The 21182-nt window shown below is 37.6% G+C and overlaps 1 protein-coding gene and 1 pseudogene across 1 annotated transcript in view; both read left to right on the top strand.

The window, feature by feature from the left end:
* Map2 (microtubule associated protein 2) overlaps window positions 1–20948 on the top strand; it is a 258927-nt gene extending 237979 nt beyond the window's left edge. Inside the window, 6 exon segments of the mRNA XM_032901293.1 lie at window positions 2600–2744; window positions 5022–5222; window positions 5225–5352; window positions 12126–12207; window positions 16506–16618; window positions 17071–20948. Of these exon segments, the coding sequence (XP_032757184.1) occupies window positions 2600–2744; window positions 5022–5222; window positions 5225–5352; window positions 12126–12207; window positions 16506–16618; window positions 17071–17286 (885 nt within the window). The 3' untranslated portion in view covers window positions 17287–20948.
* LOC116899929 lies at window positions 14479–14604 on the top strand (annotated as a pseudogene).
* Window positions 20949–21182: the final 234 nt, after the last annotated feature.

Below are 21182 nucleotides of genomic sequence, written 5' to 3'. Positions count from 1 at the left end.
GCAGCATGGTCTGGATTACTACAAATTGTGTGAAGACCTCATACATAAAATCCATAAAGAATATTATCTATTCTTTTTAAAGAAGAGCTGTATATACAACCTTGAGGCAATCCAGAATTTACTGTTTGCCATCATTTGTTTACCCAAGTCATAGAAAGATTTGCTTGTTACAATTATATTAGTCCCAGCTCTACACAAACTTTTAGACCCATTTTTTAAATTGTCAACACATCCTTGAAATGTAGAATTCATGATGGTAGAGACTCTCATTTTAATCCCTGAGATGAGTGATTTTACTCACAAAACTATATATTAGCAGTTTGTAATTGGTTTGAGCGTTATGCCAGTGGTCAGTCACCTCCCAGAAAAGGAACCTCTCATACAGCTATTTCTTCTGACTTTACAAAGCCACAAATAAATAAATAACTTGCTTCCAAAGTGAATTCACTGAAAATAATATACATTATGAATGTATATCTGTGTGCATAAGATGTGTAGTGGGAGTTGCTTTTACAAACTTTATATAGCTGACTCCTCAGAATAGCCATCTGTTTGGAGAGACAGGAATACCTTGAAATGTTTCTATTTTCTGAACAACTATTCAGAAACATAGGCTACCTTGTCTTTTCAGGGATTGCCATGCCTCTTTTGATAGTCCAGACTTCAGAACCAAAATCTAGAATGGTCTTCAGCCAAGAAAGATTTTGATAGCAATGTGCTTCTTCCTAAAAAAAAATAAAGATAATAATTATAATAATAATAATAAGGATAATAATAGTCTTAAATATCACTGTTTTACATTGTTTCCACTTTGAGTCCTATCATTCATCTCTTTAAGTCAAGTTTCTGAATTACTGACTCCTGTACCGTATAATGTGACCATGTACCACACTTTGGTCTTAGAATTTCACAAACCCAGTTTGTCTATGTCTAACCAATACTGTTTGTTCCCCCATTCTTCTCTCTACCCATCCTTCCACTGACTCATTGCTATTCAACAATTGCTTACTGTGTGCATACTGTGGGTGGAGTATAAACAGCTGAGACATTTGAAAGGAAAGAAGTAAACAATATGGCCGCCTTACTAGATTAGACACGTAACAGGACAGATGCTTAGCACTGATCTGGCATTTACACGTAGCTGACATTTTTTTTAATTATTCTTGACTGAAAATCACCTGAAAAAATGCTATTCAGTGAGCATCCCCTTTCTCACAGATTCATGTCACAGGTTATATTCTGATGTCTTCATACATTTAGTAATTTTTCTTTTACTTTACAGCTTCATGGACTGTGTACTTGTTTCTGTTTTCTTTCATGGCTAGAGCTTTACTTTTGCTAAAGATTCATCCTCCACATACAGTACAAATCCCCCCACGATACAGCCCAGCCTACCCTAGCATGACTAAAGAGGCTGCATGTTCTGACAGTTTTTTAATACACCACACCTCACACACCATTTGCCTTACTCAGAATTAGGAAACAAGATGAGAAGAAGGGTAACAAATGGTGCAGAAAGGAAGAAAATCAGGGAGAATGTTATATGCCATGACTGAGAAAAATCTACGAGAGGAAAGATATAAAATTTTGAAGTCTATGATTGCCTTAACAATAAACTATATTAATAACAAATGCAACTAAAAAACTTGGATGGATGGTCTCCATATTAAAAGGAAATGCAAAGGATCTAGATCCTGTTCATTGTTAATTTTCTGTTTATTTATTTTATGAAATATTAACTAAAGTCCAACAAAACAAAATGTGTTGCATTGTGGCATGTACCATATACAACATATGCAATGGATAATGTATAGTCTAATAATAGCAAGTCATATTCTGTATGACACTAGGACACCCCATCAGTCACATCAGGTTTCACCACCATCTCTGCCACAGGAAAACTGTGGGAATTGAAAAAAATTACATTAAATCATTGAGCCCAATCCCTCAGTTTTAAAATGTACTTAATAGGGCTGAGAGATGGCTCAGAGGTTAAGAGCACTGACTGTTCTTCCAAAGGTCCTGAGTTCAATTCCCAGCAACCACATGGTGATTCACAAGCATCTGCAGTGGGATCCGATGCCCTCTTCTGGTGTGTCTGAAGACAGGGACAGTATACTCATACACATGAAATAAATAAATACTTTTCAAAAATGTGCATAATATTTCGTTGCAGTGAGAATGAAATAGTAACGTGATATAGTAGACTGAGAGTTACCGCCACATATCTTGAGAATAGGTAGCTATATTTGTGAATGTAACATGACATTGCAAAGCTCCCTTCCAGTTCATTCTAATAAATCATCATGCTAATGAAGCTTTTGTTCAAATTAGCGATTTATGAAGAAAAGTTTTGTAAATTCATTCCATCTACATTCTTGTCTAAAAACTAAAAATCACAATTCATTTTTGGTAATGTCACTTCAAGATTTAAAAAACTCAGAACAACTCAGAAACTATAAATTTGAAGTAATGAAATAGAAAGTTTTAATAGTATATTAAAGTCGGTGGTGTATCAAAAAAGAACTTGCCAGGAAAAATGGCCAGAGCACTGTTGTATAATTAAAGTGAACCTATTATTTTTGCTTTCCCTAATCAGGATGGAATAACCAAGAGCCCAGAAAAACGTTCTTCCCTCCCAAGACCTTCCTCCATCCTCCCTCCTCGCAGGGGTGTATCAGGAGACAGGGAGGACAACTCCTTCTCTCTGAACACCTCCATCTCTTCAGCACGACGGACCACCAGTAGGTCATCCTACTTTGTTTCCCTTTAATCCTTTAAATGAAAAAGAAGCTCACTTAAGTTTGTAGTGTTTAAATTAAAATGAGCCTGTATTTAAAAGATATTATCTTTGCTGATAAAAATTAGAAAATCTAGATTGTAGATTGTTCCAAAATAATGCTTTCTGTCAAAACAGTTAATGGAAGAAGTGGCAACAGATGTCTTCATATCTACAGAGTTCAAGAGAGGCTTTTTCAGAAGGATGGTTCTCTCTTCATTCAAACTTAAAACAACAATTCTGAAAAGAAATTCATAGAGAAAATCACCCATTAAATTTCTTTATACATCTCTACACTGTTAACTCTTGCTAGAATAGCGCATCTTAAAATCTAAATGGAAAACCCAAGGCTTGGGAGAAAATTCAGTAGGGAAAGGACTCCTACAAAATCACAAGCACCTGCTTTGGGCTCTGTAGCACTAGCATAAAACTGGGCACAGTGCCGGACATCTGTGACCACAACCCTGAGCAGGCAAGCTCATCCCTGAACTCAGTGGCCAGAAAACTTAGGCAATCCATGAGACCCCTATTCAATGGAAAACAGCAAAGACACTTGATATTGACCTTGAGCTTCTACCCACACAACATATTCATACACATACACACAGAGAAAAAAATGAGAATTCTACTTCATTTCTTAAAAAAAGAAATGTTATGCCAAATTACCTTTAACGCGATGTGGCCCGTACATTATCTTTGATGCCTTTTGTTTACCAGCCCATAATGGAGTGATGCTTAATTACAGCGATCTGTGTGGTCTGTGTAATGTTGAGTTATACACTGTAGATTACAATGCTGCTGAGAGTATCTAGCGAATCCTGTATCAGATTGTTATCCTTTTCTATACAATGAAAATGGCTACCATGTGTCGCAATATCAGATACAAGGTCTTTAAGGCATCTTTTCTACCTGATTAACAGTTCTTGTGGTCATTTGTTAGCAGCTTCAAACCAAGGACAAAAACTAACCTAACAGACTGAAAAATAGCATGTGGAATGCTGCACAGCTAATACCTGGTTGGATTTGGTCTTCAGCCCATTGTTGACTTCACCATTCTCCTTAACACCTTAACCTTGATTTGGAAGAAACTGGATGCCCTATAAATGCTCTATAAAACTACATGGAAAATCAGATCTCTGTAATCGAGGAACTACTATAGGATGATGGAAACTGCCACTACTGTTATATTGTAGCTGATTTTCATTCAACATTTACTCACAGAGATTTAATAACAATCTCCCTAGTAAGATGTAACTATCATACCTGACCCTTAGTGGTTTATCTACAGTGAAAACGTTATTGTCATCACGGCACTTGTGCTTAGCATTGTTTAATTGGGGGAAATATTTGCATCCTTTGAAGGCTTGCTAGGAGGGCTTTGACAACTCAAAACTCTTTTTCCAAAGCAAGTAACTTGTTGGAATAAATTAACAGGGAGGACATTTAAGAGTCAGTAATGTCCTGGCATTTATGTAACCTTTGAAAAGAATTTGAGGGAAACAATACTATGCAGGAATCTTGTGAACTCTGAGAGAATTAAGCATATGTAATTCTGGATACAATAGAGGCAGGGAGCTTGGTTCACTTAACTCAAGGTACAATAAAGCCCCTTGCTAAATGTGTCAGTTTGAAACTTTCTGAGATCTCAATCCAAACTGAGAGATTAACAAGCTAAAACTATGGGAAGTAAATGCACAGTGTGTATTTACTGTGTCATGTGTACATCTAAGTCTCAGAATGGATGTATTTGCAGGGAGAAATGAATGATCCATGTACCATTCAGGAGTCTTCCCACAATCAGGGATCCATATAATACCAAAAAGATGTATGCTATATCTAACTCCAGGTCATTCATATGCCTCAATAATCATACAAACAGAAGAATAGTTTCCAATAAGAACTATGAGACCAAATAGGAAAAAGATACAAGTTTTAAATTTGTATATTAACTTATATCCAAAAATACCACCAGTTTATGAACCTAAAGAAAGGAGAGGAGGTTCTGAACATTATTGTGGCCTTTCATAAGAGTTCTGAATGCATTTGAATTAAGTATTATATGAGTACTAATTTTGTGTGGCAAGAAGAGTACCTTGAGAACTTTCTAATGCTCTGATGTGATTTTCCTTCCTTTCCTCTTGCGTGCTGTGTGTGTGTGTGTGTGTGTGTGTGTGTGTGTGTGTGTGTGTGTGTGTGTGTGTGTGTGTGTGTGTGTACAAACCTTGCCTGTTTATTACCATAGGGTCAGAACCAATTCGCAGAGCAGGAAAAAGCGGCACCTCAACACCTACTACCCCTGGATCTACTGCAATCACCCCTGGCACTCCTCCAAGCTACTCTTCACGTACCCCAGGCACCCCTGGAACCCCGAGCTATCCCAGGACACCAGGAACCCCCAAATCTGGCATCTTGGTGCCCAGTGAGAAGAAAGTTGCCATCATTCGCACCCTCCCAAGTCCCCAGCTACTCCCAAGCAGCTTCGGCTCATTAACCAACCTCTGCCGGACCTGAAGAACGTCAAGTCCAAAATCGGGTCAACCGACAACATCAAATACCAGCCCAAGGGGGGTCAGGTAAGAGCTCCGTGAACACACCCTTGATAGCAGACGATCCATCCCACTCATGGTTAAGATGCTTTGTGTGCATTATAACCTGACAGCCTTGTGCACAGGAATCGGAGATGTTACAGGGTCATGGGTCACCGTTCGTTGCTGAGTCTGGATCTTGTGGAGAATCAAGCTTAGGAAATCTATTTTAAATCATTTGATACGTCATTTCCTCCTGGTCATTGCTGGTTGGCTAAACCATATGTGCGGGGATCCTTTAGCTGATTTCTGGAGTGGGTCTTTACAGCATGGTAGATATGGATATATTAAAGTTAGCTGTGTGGCAACTTTAATATAAATGAGGCAAATACCGTTCAATATGTCTCAGAATATTAACATGGTATGGGATGGTTCAACTTCATAGGGCTTTTTAAATTATTCTTGAAATAAAGGACAAATGACAACATGTACCTTTTGAATGCTCATTGCATTCCAGATTCCTCTGACTCTTGGTGCTTTTTCTGTCACTTCTCTACTTGTCGCCTATGATTTCTGACTCTGACCCCTGACATCCTTCCTTGATGCCAAGGAAATTCTATCTTAGGAGGCTTCAGAGAAAGCTCTTGCTGAAGTGTGAAGTCTTCCGGCATTCCTGCCCACCGTCAATACCAAAATTTCTTGCTACTGCATCCTTAGCGTCAACTTTCAGTGGTTTTCACATTGCAAGTCTGTTCTCGGAAGCCCAAGGGCTTAAGAAAAGTTTACTGATAAATCATGCGGGGAGAGGGTAATGAGACCCTTTAAGAACAGCTGTAGTAGTGCGCTGACAGATACATTTTCACAGGAAGCTGCTGCAAAAATACGAGGTGTAAGAAAGATTTAAAGCCAGAATATAACTGAAATTCTAACAAATTTAATCTGTCATTTACAAAGAAAAAAGAACAAAAATAATCTCATTATTCTTAAATTCATCAGTTTTCCCCATTTAATAAAGAAAACCTTTGGGATTATTTATAAATACCCATCTATTGCATATTTAGTATTATACATAAATAATTTGGAAGAGTACCTAAAGTAAAATCACTTTAACATCTCATTAGCCTTAAATGGAAAGTTCTTTGCTATGACTTTTAAAAGAGAGATGTCTAAAATGGATTAACCTGTTTTACTGCAAAGTCCAGTTGGCCTTCTTTAACTAATGCCTCTGCCTCAGCTCTCAACATGCTGAGACTACAGGAGAGATTCCCTTGTCATAAAAATCCCCGTGTCCTCAGACTGTCTTTCACTAAATGTGGCTTTTATGTGTCCTGAAGGATCTTGATTTTTAAATCAATTATCTATCTCTTGATTCACAAAGAAAGATTAGTAATTTCTATAGCAACCTACAGAAACGAAAGAAAATTTAATAAGTATAAAAAAGGCATTGATACCATTTCATAAAATTTGTATAGTATGCGATTTCCCTTGAGAGTTCCCTAACAATACCCAAACCTTCTTGTGGTTTTAGCCATTGATTTGCAAGACTCTATAAGATTAAATCGATACAAAAATATGAGGACATTCATTTTTTTCTCTTTTAGTTTATTTGTGTCTCTAGACTCACTACAGGTTGATTTTTGCAAAAGCTGGTAATTCATAAAGTTGGTTTAAAAACATCTTATTCCTTAGAGATTATCTGAAGAGCTAATTAAGACATAGTAACCAAAATCACATCAAGAACTAAAATAGCTCTAAAATCGTGGTGTTGTTTTAAACATCTTCTTTCTCTGAGCCAGTGCTAGCTTGATGCAGTCACCCTATCTCAGCCCCAGACAACTCAGAAAAAAACCCGCAATAGAGAAATGACTCGGTGACTTTCGGTGCAGAAGCAAGAGGTATTTCTTCATGATGAAAGATGAAAGGCAAAGAGAAAATATTTGCTCCATAATTTGTAGTGGACAGAATAAATTAATTATATTGACAAATTGTGCTATCTTTGTAGAAAATATCTACGGCCTCACATTGTAGCATTTTCTGCCTGAAAGACCCCCTTAGAGTGCATCTTCTCAAACACGAGGGGTGCGGAAAGCCTCTTTTGTGTGTGCAAGTTCATTGGAGAGTTTCAATAGAGGTTTCTGTTATTCCTTTATAGAATGAGTGGGAAATAGTTTATATTAGGATGTCAGAGAAATTAACAGGCTGTTTTGTTAAAGACCTGCATTATCTGATTGAACGTCTGTAAATGCACACCACTGGGACAAGCCTAAGCCATGGGCATGCTACTTTCAGTTATAGATGTATTGTCTTTGAATTTTTGAGTGGGCGGCCACTCAAAACCATCAAACCAGAACCATCAAAGACAGGGCCGTCCTGTGACTTGTGTAGAATCTAGCTTTATAATAGTGGCATGTGGGAATCTGTATGCGCATCAGTTGTTGCAATTGGAACATTAAGTTGCTTTCTGTATTTATGACTTTTGTACCTGTGTCTCTTATCTTTTATGTTAAAGTCTAGTTTCTGTCACCAGGGAAGCTCAACACAGTTCACTGAGGCAAGCCTGGAGGAATAGACACATTAGTAGAATATATGTTGAGCTCTACAGAAAGTAATGTAGTTAGTCCTTGCAGCTCAAACATGGACTCCTTCTATCTCTACCGAGAGGGGAGAAAACAACCACAATCATTAATTTGCTGAAGAGAATGAGCTTGACTCTTTAACTCAAGCTACACTACACCTCTCTTGTGAAATATTTTAAATTGAAACTATCTGTAGCAAGGTTAGTGATCTCAATTTACTCTAAATTTTAAGTTAATATTTGCCTTTTAAGAATTAGATTAGCGGGGTTGGGAATTTAGCTCAGTGGCAGAGCACTTGCCTAGCAAGCTCAAGGCCCTGCGTTCGGTCCCCAGCTTCGAAAAAAAAAAAAAAAAGAATTAGATTAGCAAACATGTAGCTTAACAAAATTTATGCAACTTGATGAACGCTTCGGTTTTACCTTTTCTGTGAATCAGGTTTTATAGGAAAGCTTTGATTTCTATGGAAATAGGTCTGTATGTGTTGAGACATTTCTTATATTTCTCCATCAACTAGGGAAAAAAATCAACAGAAATAGCTTTTTAAATTATAGAATTTTTAAGTCCTAGAACAGCCAAAATGATACTGACAAAGCCATGCTTTTGGTTTATTTAGGAAATCATAAAATCATCAAATAATTAAATATTAGCATCAAAAAGATCTATATAGCCCAACCTTGATATCCACTCTTACAGTAAGTGCATAGGAATCAATGTTTAGCTTCTAATGATAGCAGTGAGACTAAATGCTTAAAATGAAATTTACGAAATAAATTTAGAAATACCTTTTATCCCCACAAACTAGTAAAATATTTCATGCAAATTCTATTTCATTTCCAAAATTATGTAAAATTCTATTACTAGGAGCAACTTTATATAATTTCCCTTCTGAAATTATTTTACATTTGAGGTTTTAGATGCAATCAATGGTCACCACAGTTTTAAGAGCAACTTTGTCTACAGCTTATGTAAAACTCTTAGAATGCGGTACATTTAATGGTAGCTGTAAATCCTGTACTAAGCCTACAGATTTTATATTGAAAGTTTTGTTATGCCCCAGAGAACAACCTAGCCAGCATGTCTTCTGAATTTAAATGTTGACAAGAGTTCCTTGCCTTGGGCTCCTGGTGATAGCTGCCAATGATATTTCTCTGCAAGGGGCAAGCTATCTTGTCCATGTTAGAGAGGCACTGTGATTTAAACCTTGCCCAGCTAAAAATAGGATTCTATGCCCTTTAATAAATTTGAGGTTCTTTTCTGTAAACACTTAAAGGTTTGTTAATGCTCTCAAGAAGACTGTACATTTAAACTGAAGTTTTTTAGATTTTGGATAGAAGATCAAGTATACCTTAAAGATATAGAAATGTGATTTTTTTTAATCTATGCGGAAGTATTCAAAAGAAACAAACTAGGACAGCAGTGACCATGGCAAAACTAAATCGTTCTTTCTATATTTATTTTGTTTGTCCTTCAAAGCATGCCAGTTCAAAAGACATATGAAAGAAATTATAAGAGTTATGACTGTTTCAGTATGTTACAACACAATAATGTCTTTCCAGGTCCTGATTTGCTGTGGTTTTTAGGATGACTGTTTGACTTCCTGAATAAAGAAAATAAAACATTGGCCTCAAGTCTTGAGGCTGCAGGAAAGCTGAGATGATGTCAGGATGACCTAACATATGTCAGCTCTGGTTTTCTTACCTTGGCAATTGGAAAGAATGCTTCCACATGGCCACTAATGGCTAATGGTCGCTCAGGAGCAGTTGTAAGAAGTGGCCTTCAGAAGCCCAGGGCACAGTGAAAGCAGATCCAGGAGTTCTTTGTTGATCTCGATAAGGAACCAGGAATTCATTCTTGAATGAGTATCCTGACTTGGAACTGTCAGGCAGACCAAGCCTGGGCCTCTCTCATGCAGTGTATGTTAGCAGAGGGGTCAGGAGGCAGTTAGTAAATGATGGGTGACACCATAGAGCTGACAAGAGCTCTGGCATACCCTCTGAGGCCCTGGGCTAACCTACACTGTGCTGAACCACTGAGCAAGCCAGAGCCCCTGTGTTGTCAGCCTCCCCATCACGGATAATCCAAGTATTTTTTTTTCATTCTTCCTGATTTAGTTATATCTGTAGAGCTAGGATACATAAAGCTATGGAGCACTTGGCCTTTGAGGGTCCAGGGAAATAGGGACCCATACTTCAGGACATTGCTACAGTGAGTTGCAGTGTAGGCTCTTCTACATGGCCATGAGTGGAAGGGAGTTGAGAGCCTCTATAGTACCCCTCCCCATTCTAGTTCTCTCTGCCCAGTATCTGGAAAGAAAAATGTTACCTCCAATTCCTTTTAGGTTAGGATTTTAAACAAGAAGATCGATTTTAGCAAAGTTCAGTCAAGATGTGGTTCCAAGGATAACATCAAACATTCTGCTGGGGGCGGAAATGTAAGTAGAAGCTTCCCTGAGGAAGCTGCCTTGACTGTGTGGAGCCTCCTGCACAGCCGGCGCCCTCTTCCCTCCCTCGAATTTCTCATGACGCACTACTTTCTAAACATTTGTCAGCTCGGGTAATGGCTTGCTGCCTTGGTGATGGGTGTACCATCCTTCTCTGTCAAATCCGTTGAGAAGGCAAAGCTTGCTACCTGTGCCATGGCAAACCCTCTTCACCTGCTAACCATTTCCTGGCCTTTGCAGTCACCAGAGTATTTCTGTTTCTATTCCTCTGAAAAACTGAGCCACTATTCATTATTCATGAAAGCTAGGATATCTTTTCAAATAACACAAAATTGGCAAAGCAAGACCTCATCTATAATTCAAAGTGAAAAGACTGTAGTTCCAGCATGCATTCTATCCTGATGGGATTTTTTTTCCTGTCTCTTCCATTTAGTGTAAATAATATCTTATAAAAAGAAATGAGTACTGAATTCATGCTTGTTCCGTGTTGGTTGAGGCAGAGTTGAAGCAGTCAGTTAAACTCGAAGAAAGCATGGCTCCTCATAAAATAAGGATAATTTCAACAGGTGAATCAAACTGACTCTATTTTCCTGCCATCTAAACGTTAGGCTCTGATCATCTGTGACCCAAGTAATGTACAGGGTGTCAAACCCTAAATCTTCAGGAGTCTAAGAAGACCCTGTCTTCTCACTCTTCAGATAGGCAGAAATGGATTTAAGCACTGAAAAGAAAATATTAGTCCCTTCTATAAAGAGAAGTCACCCAATAAGCAATGTAGACTGAGAAAAGTACTCTGCTGTGGGAATCCCACAATAGGGTTTGCTGGGCTCCTTTATGGATGCTGGTCCATACCTTGGGATTGGTATCTACACTGAGTTGGTTGCTCTCCCGAGTATAAGTGTACATAACATCATGTGCTCTTTCCTAGAAGATGCTCTGGTCCAGCTTATTCCCTTGAGAGTAACAGAAGATGTACCATGATGCCTTACATGGCAAATGCCTCTAGTTCCAATTCATTAGTAAGAATAAGTTCAGATAGCTTCAGCTCTTATACTAGGGTAAAGTAGGAGCTTCAGACCTGCTTTTAACTTTCCTTAAGAGAGGAATCATTTGTTTTATTGTGCATATCCCTGAGGAATTCTTACATTCTTCTGCTATCGTTGGACAATGAGCCACTACAATAGGCAATAGAAAACTCTGCTTCAAACACAGACAGATGAAATATTTTAGTGAAACATAAGAGCAAGTAAAATCATTTTCTAACCCAGTGTGCAAGAAAAATTCTACTTAGCCAAGATAAGAGAACAGTTTAGGAAAGCTCACTTTGAATTTTCTTCTGTCTTCATGGTAGACTTGTTACTATGAGCAGTGTTACTCACTTCTACATAAAAATCACTTTATAAATAATAACCCATCCTCCTCTTGCTTCTTTGCTGTGGAAAAATTTAACATGGTGGGGCTTTTTTCTCAAAAGGTGCTTGCCATATTAATATAAATGTTCCCATGCTCTTACAATGTTATCTATTTTCTACTAATAAAACTTCTATTCCAGGGTTTTCACCTATTTGGGTTCTTTCCAGCTTGGAATAAATGGAACAGATGGCAGTGTGTGTGTGTGTGTGTGTGTGTGTGTGTGTGTGTGTGTGTGTGTGTGTGTGTGTGTGTGTGTGATTGTGTGTTTGAATGTAGTGTTACTTACATGTTACAAGTGTGGGTACAAGTCCAGATTTGTGTGTAAGCTTTGGGGAGAGGGGTGGAGCGTCTGTGTCTAAGCCATCTTAAGCTCATTTTCTGTGATTCCACAGGTACAAATTGTTACTAAGAAGATAGACTTAAGCCATGTGACTTCCAAATGTGGCTCTCTAAAGAACATCCGTCACAGGCCAGGTAAAAAAACATACTTGGAGTAATATAAAAACATTAATTGGATTGAAGAAGTAGACAGTTCTTTATATTTTTTGTAAAAAATTTGACTGAAAAAATTTCAAACTCTTGATACCCCGTGCTTTTAGTAATAGAAAATTAAGTTTAAACTGTCTAAGCATCTTCCTTTGGGATCAATGAACTTAATTACCTGGAAGAGACCATGTGTATAGAGCAGGCACAGACATTGGGACTCTATCAAAATATGTAGACTACAATACTCACCAAGTCTTACAGATATGAACAGTGACCAAAGACAGTATTTCTAAGTGTTTTTCCTAAGATTGTGTTTTCTTCATTATGTAAAATGGGATTGAGTATCAGAGCTGAGGAAAGTCCTTTATCTGATTCATTTCTTCAAATCTTTCTTGAGTAAATATGCACTGGGAATCCTCAGCAAAATGCAATATGCCCCCAGCTTACTTGACATTAGACCCGCTTATCTTTTTAGGGTATCTCATAGGATAGTACTTTGAAGTAGAAATTAAATTTCCACTCGCCACAGCCAGCCCCTTCTTTCAAGAGTATGAATATTACATGAGTCATTATCACAAATAGTTTATTTGTGCTAAATTCCACCTCCAGACATACATCATAATGGATAACTGTCAGATGTGCTTGAGAAAAATTTGACATTGTACAATTTATAACATACCGAACGGTATGTTATATACATATACATACAGAATGGTAATATAATTGCCCTCATTTGAAATAATTCAGCCATATGTTTGGCATCTTAACATATAAACTAAATGTAGATTAGTAGATTAATCACCATCTCTCATGATGTCAAAATGATAAATAACAATAATTGAGTTGAGAATTCAGGAGAGGGAATTATTAGGACTCTTTGAATTGGCTACAAAGATAGATAGAGCAAGTCTCAGAGTGAACAACTACATTAGAAATACGTAGAAGTAAGTCTGCCCTGTGCCAAATGATAGGACAGATCAAGATGATTGAATCTTTGTATATGGAATCTGCATTTCTGGGTACAGAACTGCCCCCAATGGACCTATCTTGCCTGTTCATGAGCAGCAGGGGCACGTCCTTCTGTTCAGATCTTCAAATTTCCCATTCTATAGCTGGCCTACCACTGCACAATTGACTTGTACTGTTCTGTTTATACCATAGCTAAGGTATTTTGCCACATTGCCATTTTTCTTGCAGAATACAAAAGAAAATACTGGTTTCTTTGATTCTGGACAGATGGAATTAGTCAAATTCACCTGGAGTTTGGATGCTCAGAAACCGTCATAGAGATAAGAAATATTCTGTATATGAATTGCTGGACATAAAAGACTATTGTCACAGACTCCCACTTATTTCTAAATCCGGTTCCTCTATTATAGCTAAATAGGATGACTAAATTCATAAAGGAAGTGTCAGCGTGGTGATACTTGACAATAGCAATCTTTTCACAAAGTTGCTGTGGGAATGTGCAGTGTCTACTGTGAAAGCAAAGAAAACAGTTCAAACACCGAAAGGCACAAACTAAAATGCCTACACATTACTTTAAAGCCTGATGGAGATTATAGTTTTTCATAATTGCAGCTCATTATGGCTGCCAAAGTATTTTAAATACAGAAGCATATATCTCTAAATTCAACTGGGCTTGTCTAAATGTTACATAAGACTGTCTAGGGGGAAAGCAACAGAACCAACCCAGGCAAGCTTCCCTTACTGGGTACACTTTGTGTCTGTATCATGTTATTTTTCTTTCCTTTGAAGAAAACTTCAGTAACATTTTAACCAAACTATGTTGACATAACGTACACTCAAAAAAAGATATTTTAAGGGAATAATTTCTACCGAAGGCTATCAAAAGTGCAACAATAAGTAATTGATATCCTCAGTTGAAAGTCCCAGCATTCTCCAGCCCCTAACCAGGACAATTGCATTTATATGAATCGCTATCAATAAAGCTAATCCCATCACAACCAGCAAGTACGAACCACAGGCTGGGTTAAAACAGGAAAAACAATCCTTTAGGAAATGATACATATTTAGAAACATCTCCCATACATGTGAATTACATCATAGTCCATACATGCTAGATTTCAGGAGGAAAAATATGAAAGTTTCTGAAGATGTATTTCAGTACCTCCTAATTTCAAGAAGTCTCTGGTCAAGCAGATGGGCATTAACATAATGTCTAGAGTTAGCACACTAGAGTTAGATGTCACAAGCTTAAGAGACATGAGATTCTCTCTTCATGAGACTTCTTTCTTTATGCTCATCTGTCAGAGAGGATGCTATGATCAGGAAAGTTTCCCCAATGCCAGCTGACCCTTGTGATTTCCCCAAATATGGGAAACTCAACTGAATAAGATGTGATAATAAGAAACTGACCCCTAAAAATTTACAGAGATACATAAGCATCAAGAATTACAAACTGAAAAGGTGTTTTCCATGTTCATTTTTAGAGATCCTTTTAAGCATTTTTTAAAAGCAAAATCCCATGGAAATATAAGATTAAAAGATCAAGATCTAAGTCTTCCAGATGAATGTGTGCGGTTGAAATCAAGCTCCCTACAAAAGTGAAACAAATCTCTTAGGTGCAGATATATTTGAAGGATCCTAGTCTGTCTTTTTAAGTGAAAGATATCAGCACTCAGCCATGGTTACAAGCAGGCTGAAAGACAATGGATAAATACTAGTTGGTACTACTACTACTACTACTACTACTACTACTACTACTACTACTACCAGTACTACCAGTACTACTACTACTTAATGATGTAGAAGAAACTTGTGTTTGGAAGTCAGAGAGAGGTATGCAGGGATGGAGAAAAGAATTCTTTTAAAGGGTTGTTATGACTTCAGAACCATCAGCCAATTTCACACCTGAGATTGTTTGCATTATAGGAAATGATATTATAATTGCATTATAGGAAATGATATTATAATTGCATTATAGGAAATGGTATGATCAAAATCCTGTCTCAGTGTTATCTGCACAGTGGTAGGATCAGGTTAGCATCTGTACAGGAACCTATTCAAAGCCGTAGCCTAGCATTCCATATTAAAGGGTAGCCTGTAAAACTAGTAATAAAATACTCACCTCATTTCATCGGCAAAGTTGTTGATGTTGAAAATTTACAAGTGAAAGAAGTATTCTTGCTCATTCTTTATGGAGGATTGGTTCCAAGATTCCATGTAGATACTCAGATCCTTAGGTCTCTTACATAAAGTGCTGCATATTCTCCCTTCTATATAGTTTAAATCACCTCATTATTATTTATAGCCTCTAACACTATCTAAATGCCCTGTAAATCTTGATAATGATAAGAAAAATGTCCTGCAGACATTCAATATCGATGCAATTTGTTTTCACAAATTTTCAACCCCATACAACAGAATCTGCAGATACAGAGAGGCAACTGAATATCGTCTGTTACACACTGCCCCACTTTGCTGTGTTGCTGGATGAACACAAGAGCTAAAAACAACTTAGGGGGACCACAGGATCATGTCAGCTTGCACTTTTAGGTCACAGTCTATCATGAGGGAAAGAAAGGCAGGGACCTAAACAGAACTGACACAGACAGTGCTGCTTCCTGGGTTGTTCTCTATCTTGCCTCCTGACTCATACTCATGTAGCCTTCTCACAGTCCAAGCCCCCTTGCTCAGGGGTGGTGCCACCCACAGTAGGCGGGGCCCTCCCACATCAATCAGTGAACAAGACAGTTTCTAACAGACCGGTCTGATCTGGACAAGCCATCAATTAGGATTCTCTCAGGTGACTCTGGGTGTGTCGAGTTCACAGCTAAAACTCTCTAGGACATGCACCATCACAGCTTAAAACTTTTTTAGATAAGTGATTTGTTCCCATGAAGATGGGTTAAGAACAGTTTCATTTCCACTTAATTTGTTCTAGTAAAAAGTAAAAGGTTAAAAGTCCAAAGGTTAAGAAAGAATGCGATAGGATATTTTCATTACTGTGTTATTTGTAGAGGTTGTATTATAACAAGGAAACCACTCTGGTTTCTAAGATAGACACAGATTTGAAAAAAAAAGTAATGCATAATACATGAAGTAACATTTATAACAGTATAGGAAAGATGCCATTGTCCTGGATCATAAGGCAAAATGAAGTAGACTGAAAATTCTAACAGATTCCTCCCATGTCTGTTTAGGACAGGAGAATATTCCTTCTCTGGCATTCTATATGGCGTATCCTTGTGTGAGCGTAGTTTTTTATATATATAAGATTCCATTTCAGCAAGGCATTTAAAAAAGGCTTTCTCCTCCTGAAGGTGGTGGACGCGTGAAGATTGAGAGTGTAAAGCTGGATTTCAAGGAGAAGGCCCAAGCTAAAGTTGGCTCACTTGACAATGCTCACCATGTACCTGGAGGTGGTAACGTGAAGGTGAGATGAGGCCATGAACCAGTCCTGTGTTTGTGCAAGCATATTTCATATGAACTATTCTTTTAAAGTTATTTTTTTGTTTTTGAGGTTATAATATACATAATATAATACATTATTGCATCATTTCCTCCTCCCTTTTCCTCTCTCTAAAATCTTCTTTCTCTTTCATGGCCATGTTTTTAATTAGTTGTTACACACACACACACACACATTTGTGTAGAGATATGTTACTAACTAGAGAGCCTGCAACTACTTTAGTAAATCCAAAGACAGTCCCTAACTACATTCCTGAAATGGCTTGATCAAAACGGTCTCTGGTTAAAGAACTTCAAAAACGGGAAGGAGGGGGTGCTTTCGTTGATTCATTACACCATGTTCTTATCAGCGTGGGCTAGAGCTGGCGACTGGTGAAGATGCTTGGGCTAATGAGGACCAATGTTTCTCCTAAACAGATTGACAGCCAAAAGTTGAACTTCCGAGAGCATGCAAAGGCCCGCGTCGACCACGGGGCTGAGATCATCACACAGTCGCCAAGCAGGTCAAGCGTGGCGTCTCCCCGGCGACTCAGCAATGTCTCCTCTTCTGGAAGCATCAACCTGCTCGAATCCCCTCAGCTGGCCACTTTGGCTGAGGACGTCACTGCGGCGCTCGCTAAGCAGGGCTTGTGAATCCTTCTCATCTAGCACTGAAGTACCATTTAGGCATGAGCTCTTGGCAGGAGTGGGCTCTGAGCAGGTGTCATATTCATTCTTTACAAACCATAGATAAATAATCTCATCCCCCAACTGTAGTAATTGTTACAATTTTATATAAAAAAAAAGAATAGTATATGCAGAAAATGACCTGAATTCCATCCGCAACAAGAACACATGGCTTTACATGGATACAATTGGACAATTATTTTCGCTCTGCTCTGTTTTGCATGGAGTATTATTATTATTATTATTATTATTTTTAAAATTTCATTTTTACCTTTCATGTGCCTGAAGGCTATCCAATACATTCTGAAAGGCCTTGTTAAAAATCCAAGCTGCTCATTTCCCTATTCTGTTTATGGTTGGAAAGATTAAAAACTATCCATTGTCGCTTACTACAGGTTCAAGGAAATCAAAGAGTCTGAGTGCAGGAAGGAAAGAGCATGTAAGAGACACATTTTTTAAAGTGTTATTTTGTATAAATGGGAAGAAAGATGCAACTAAGTTATTGATGTTTGGGACCTGGATGATTATATCAGAGTATGCCATTCCAATAAATTATTTAACTAAAAGCTAGATTAAAGCATTTGAGCGGTGTTTGAAGAAGTGGTGTCAAAGTGCGTCTCTTAGGATTGATGCACTTTCGTTAGGATGGGCTCGAGTCTGATTAGAATGTCAGTTGATTGGCTAGATTTGTGTCCACACAATCAGTTTCATGCCCCCATTCCATCTGTTTGATACAGTATTATAGATATAAATATATATATATTTCTCTGTGGCCATTTGTGATACTTCCTCATATACTTGAATATGATACTTCTTTATTCACAGTATCTGTGTCTCCTGCACCCTTTGGTGTTGCAATTTTAGGTATGTGAAAGTAGATGTTAGCAGGGTTCTCTCCCTATTTAAAAATACATTTTAAAAAGACAAAGAGTTTGAGCATGAAGTTGCTTTCTGTAACAACTCAAAGCTGTAACCCTGTTTTAGTGCCAGAATCAAGTCCTTCCTGTGATGCTAGAACATTTTATTTTTCTTTGCTTCCACCAACATGGAGTTTGTGGAGTGGGTCCAGTTATGCATAAAGGGGTTTACAGATTGTTGGTCTATGGATTTATCTCATGTTTAATTACTGAATAGTTTGGGTTTTATCCCTCTAATTATTCATGAAACCAATCCCTTACTATTCATTTCTTCTCTTTCTCTTTTCCTTTTTCCATTTGCTAAAGTTGAAAGTAGGAAAAATAGTTTTGGATATCTTTTCTTGTTCTCCAAATAGTATCTATTCATTAAATAATTCTCTGATAGAAGATATTTGGCTTCCTTCTCCCAAAGACCTCTTCAAAAATGAGAAATACAACATATTAAGAATATATATACATATATATATATATATATATATATATATATATATTCTTTGAGACACAGATATCTAAATCCATCTCTCCAGGATTCTACATGAACATGGAACATGGTATGATTTATTCACGAGTAAATACTAATTTCTTTATTTTATATACAATCTCAACATCACAATTCATTAATTTCATTTACAAATCATACTAAGTGAATAATCAAGAGTCAATGGCCCAAAAGAAGACAAAGCATTATCAAACCAAGTGGACTTTTTCCTTAACATTTAATTTGTTCTTTTTCTTGCTCAGGATTGGTAGACTGAATCTGAAGGGTTAAATGTAAAAAGTTGGCTAGGTGTTTTATGTCTCTGAAACAAGCCAAGCCCTGTATATAAAGGAGACGGTGAACATGAATAAGACAGAGAGGTACAGGAGAGTCTAAGACAGAAGGCAAGTGGATGCGAAGGCAGAGGAAACAGGTGGCAGTTTAGTGATCCATTGAGTATTATGGCCAATGTGACAGCCACATGGAAAGCTTAGCATCAAACGAAGACATTCTTCACAGCTAGTAGGTACACACACACACACACACACACACACACACACACACACACACACACACACGTCTTTGTAAATTTTTTTTAATATAGAACTTTAAAACTACCATGTAATGGTTGCTTTCACTCTGGACAACCCATTCCTTACCTACTCTTGAATGCACAAGAAATGGAAGGAGTGTCTGTGTGTGGAGAAGGCCAGTCCTACAGTTTTGGTAGACAAGGATTAAAGTTATCTAGAAAAAAAAGAGTTAATAGATGATCCGTGTGGTTTTAAATTATGTAGGAAGTAATTTCAACCCAGTTTATTATAAAAATTAAGGCTAAGCAAAGGTTTTTCTAAGTGTTCAAGTTCAGTTTCTTAAGATGCGTATTCAAAATAAAATTATGTAAGCCCCAAGTTAATAGATCTAGCACTAAAATATCATTTTTCTAATGTTAATACAATTACAATGGATACAAGTCCTTGTTCTATGTGAAAATGTGATTCGCACATGAATGTAAAGTCAACATGAGAAGGACCTGAATTTTTTGTACCAGACAGAGACAGAGAAATGCACAGGCTAAAATTCATTTCCTTATGAGAATGTGGGATGGATCCCACCTTACCTACTTAAGATAATGACTCAAATTAAGCTTTTTGGACACCACTTTTGTGGGGATACACATACGCTGATCTAGAAATGAAAGGCGCACAGCTACATTTCTAGATCTACTAATGCCAGTTTCTCTTTGGCTTCAGCCTTTGAGAACCTGTTCAAGAATACGTAAGTATCCAGAGCTCTGAAGAGTTCGAAGGCCAACTTTTTCAGTGAACTCACACACTCTGGGTCTCCTGCAACTGACAATTGGGTACCTTGCAACAATGCAGGAAGGATCCGAGTTTATGATGAGTTTCAAAGGCCGTGTTCACTTAGGAACTGACTCTCTCTGGATCTGCCTGCTGCGTTCCAGCAGGATGACGGGCTGAAATCCCACCCATAGGGAAGACACCTGTGCAATTCCAGCTCAGTTTGGCTGAAGGTAGCTAAAGAAGAAGGTCCAGTAAATGGAAGAATAGACCACAGTTGACCTTCTCCACACACACACGCACACACACACGCACGCACGCACACACACAGAAGTGGGGTAGAAGAGAGATCAGCAACAAAATGTAGCATTATATCAGTAGTAGTAAAGAAATAATATAAATGTGAATGATTCTGACTTAGCTGCATTTATAGTTTTCTTCTCATTTTTCATGCCACAGGGGGGAAAAAAAGAAATGATTTGTAGTAGAAGTAGCAAGGCAAAAGTAGATTTATCATTTGGAAAGGCAAATTTCAGGCATTTCTTCAAGACTGATGTGCTAAAATTAATACTGTTGTTGTGTTTTTACACCTAGAAGTTTTAGCCTGGACATGTAGATTGAGGCCAAGTCCCTATGTAGGAAAAAGTTTTTTTTTTCAAAACCCCTAAAAAAAATGCCAATCATGAAAGTCCACTTCAACTTTAGCAAAAAAAAATTCAACAAAAAGTATACTCTGTATGCTGGGATCCCAAGGTTCCAACACACCATCTTTGGGGGGGTTCTTTCTTCTGATAATTCTAGAGCCTGTTACCATAGAAAGGTATTTCTTCAATGGCTGGTTGTAGTTAGTTCATGTTTTTCAATCAATTTGCAAATGTATTTGTTGCTGTATAGTGATTGTTTTGCAAAATAAAATTGCTTGTCACCTAACTACAAATTTCAGATTTTTTTTAAAAACATCGTTTCTTCATCTCTGGAGGGAAATATAAGAGTGTGTGTGTGTGTGTGTGTGTGTGTGTGTGTGTGTGTGTGTTAAGTATATGTGCACACAAATCATTTGATCCAATCAAAGAAAAACTGAGGTTAAAAGGCCACAATTATGTATCAGTTTCCTATCATGTGTTTGGTCCCTCTAGAAGGCAATTCTATATCACCCAATCTACTTGA

The sequence above is a fragment of the Rattus rattus genome, chromosome 4 (assembly GCF_011064425.1).
Source record: "Rattus rattus isolate New Zealand chromosome 4, Rrattus_CSIRO_v1, whole genome shotgun sequence".
Classification (NCBI taxonomy): domain Eukaryota; kingdom Metazoa; phylum Chordata; class Mammalia; order Rodentia; family Muridae; genus Rattus; species Rattus rattus.
Note: the sequence above shows the minus strand (reverse complement) of the source record. Positions and strands in the feature narration are given on the sequence as shown.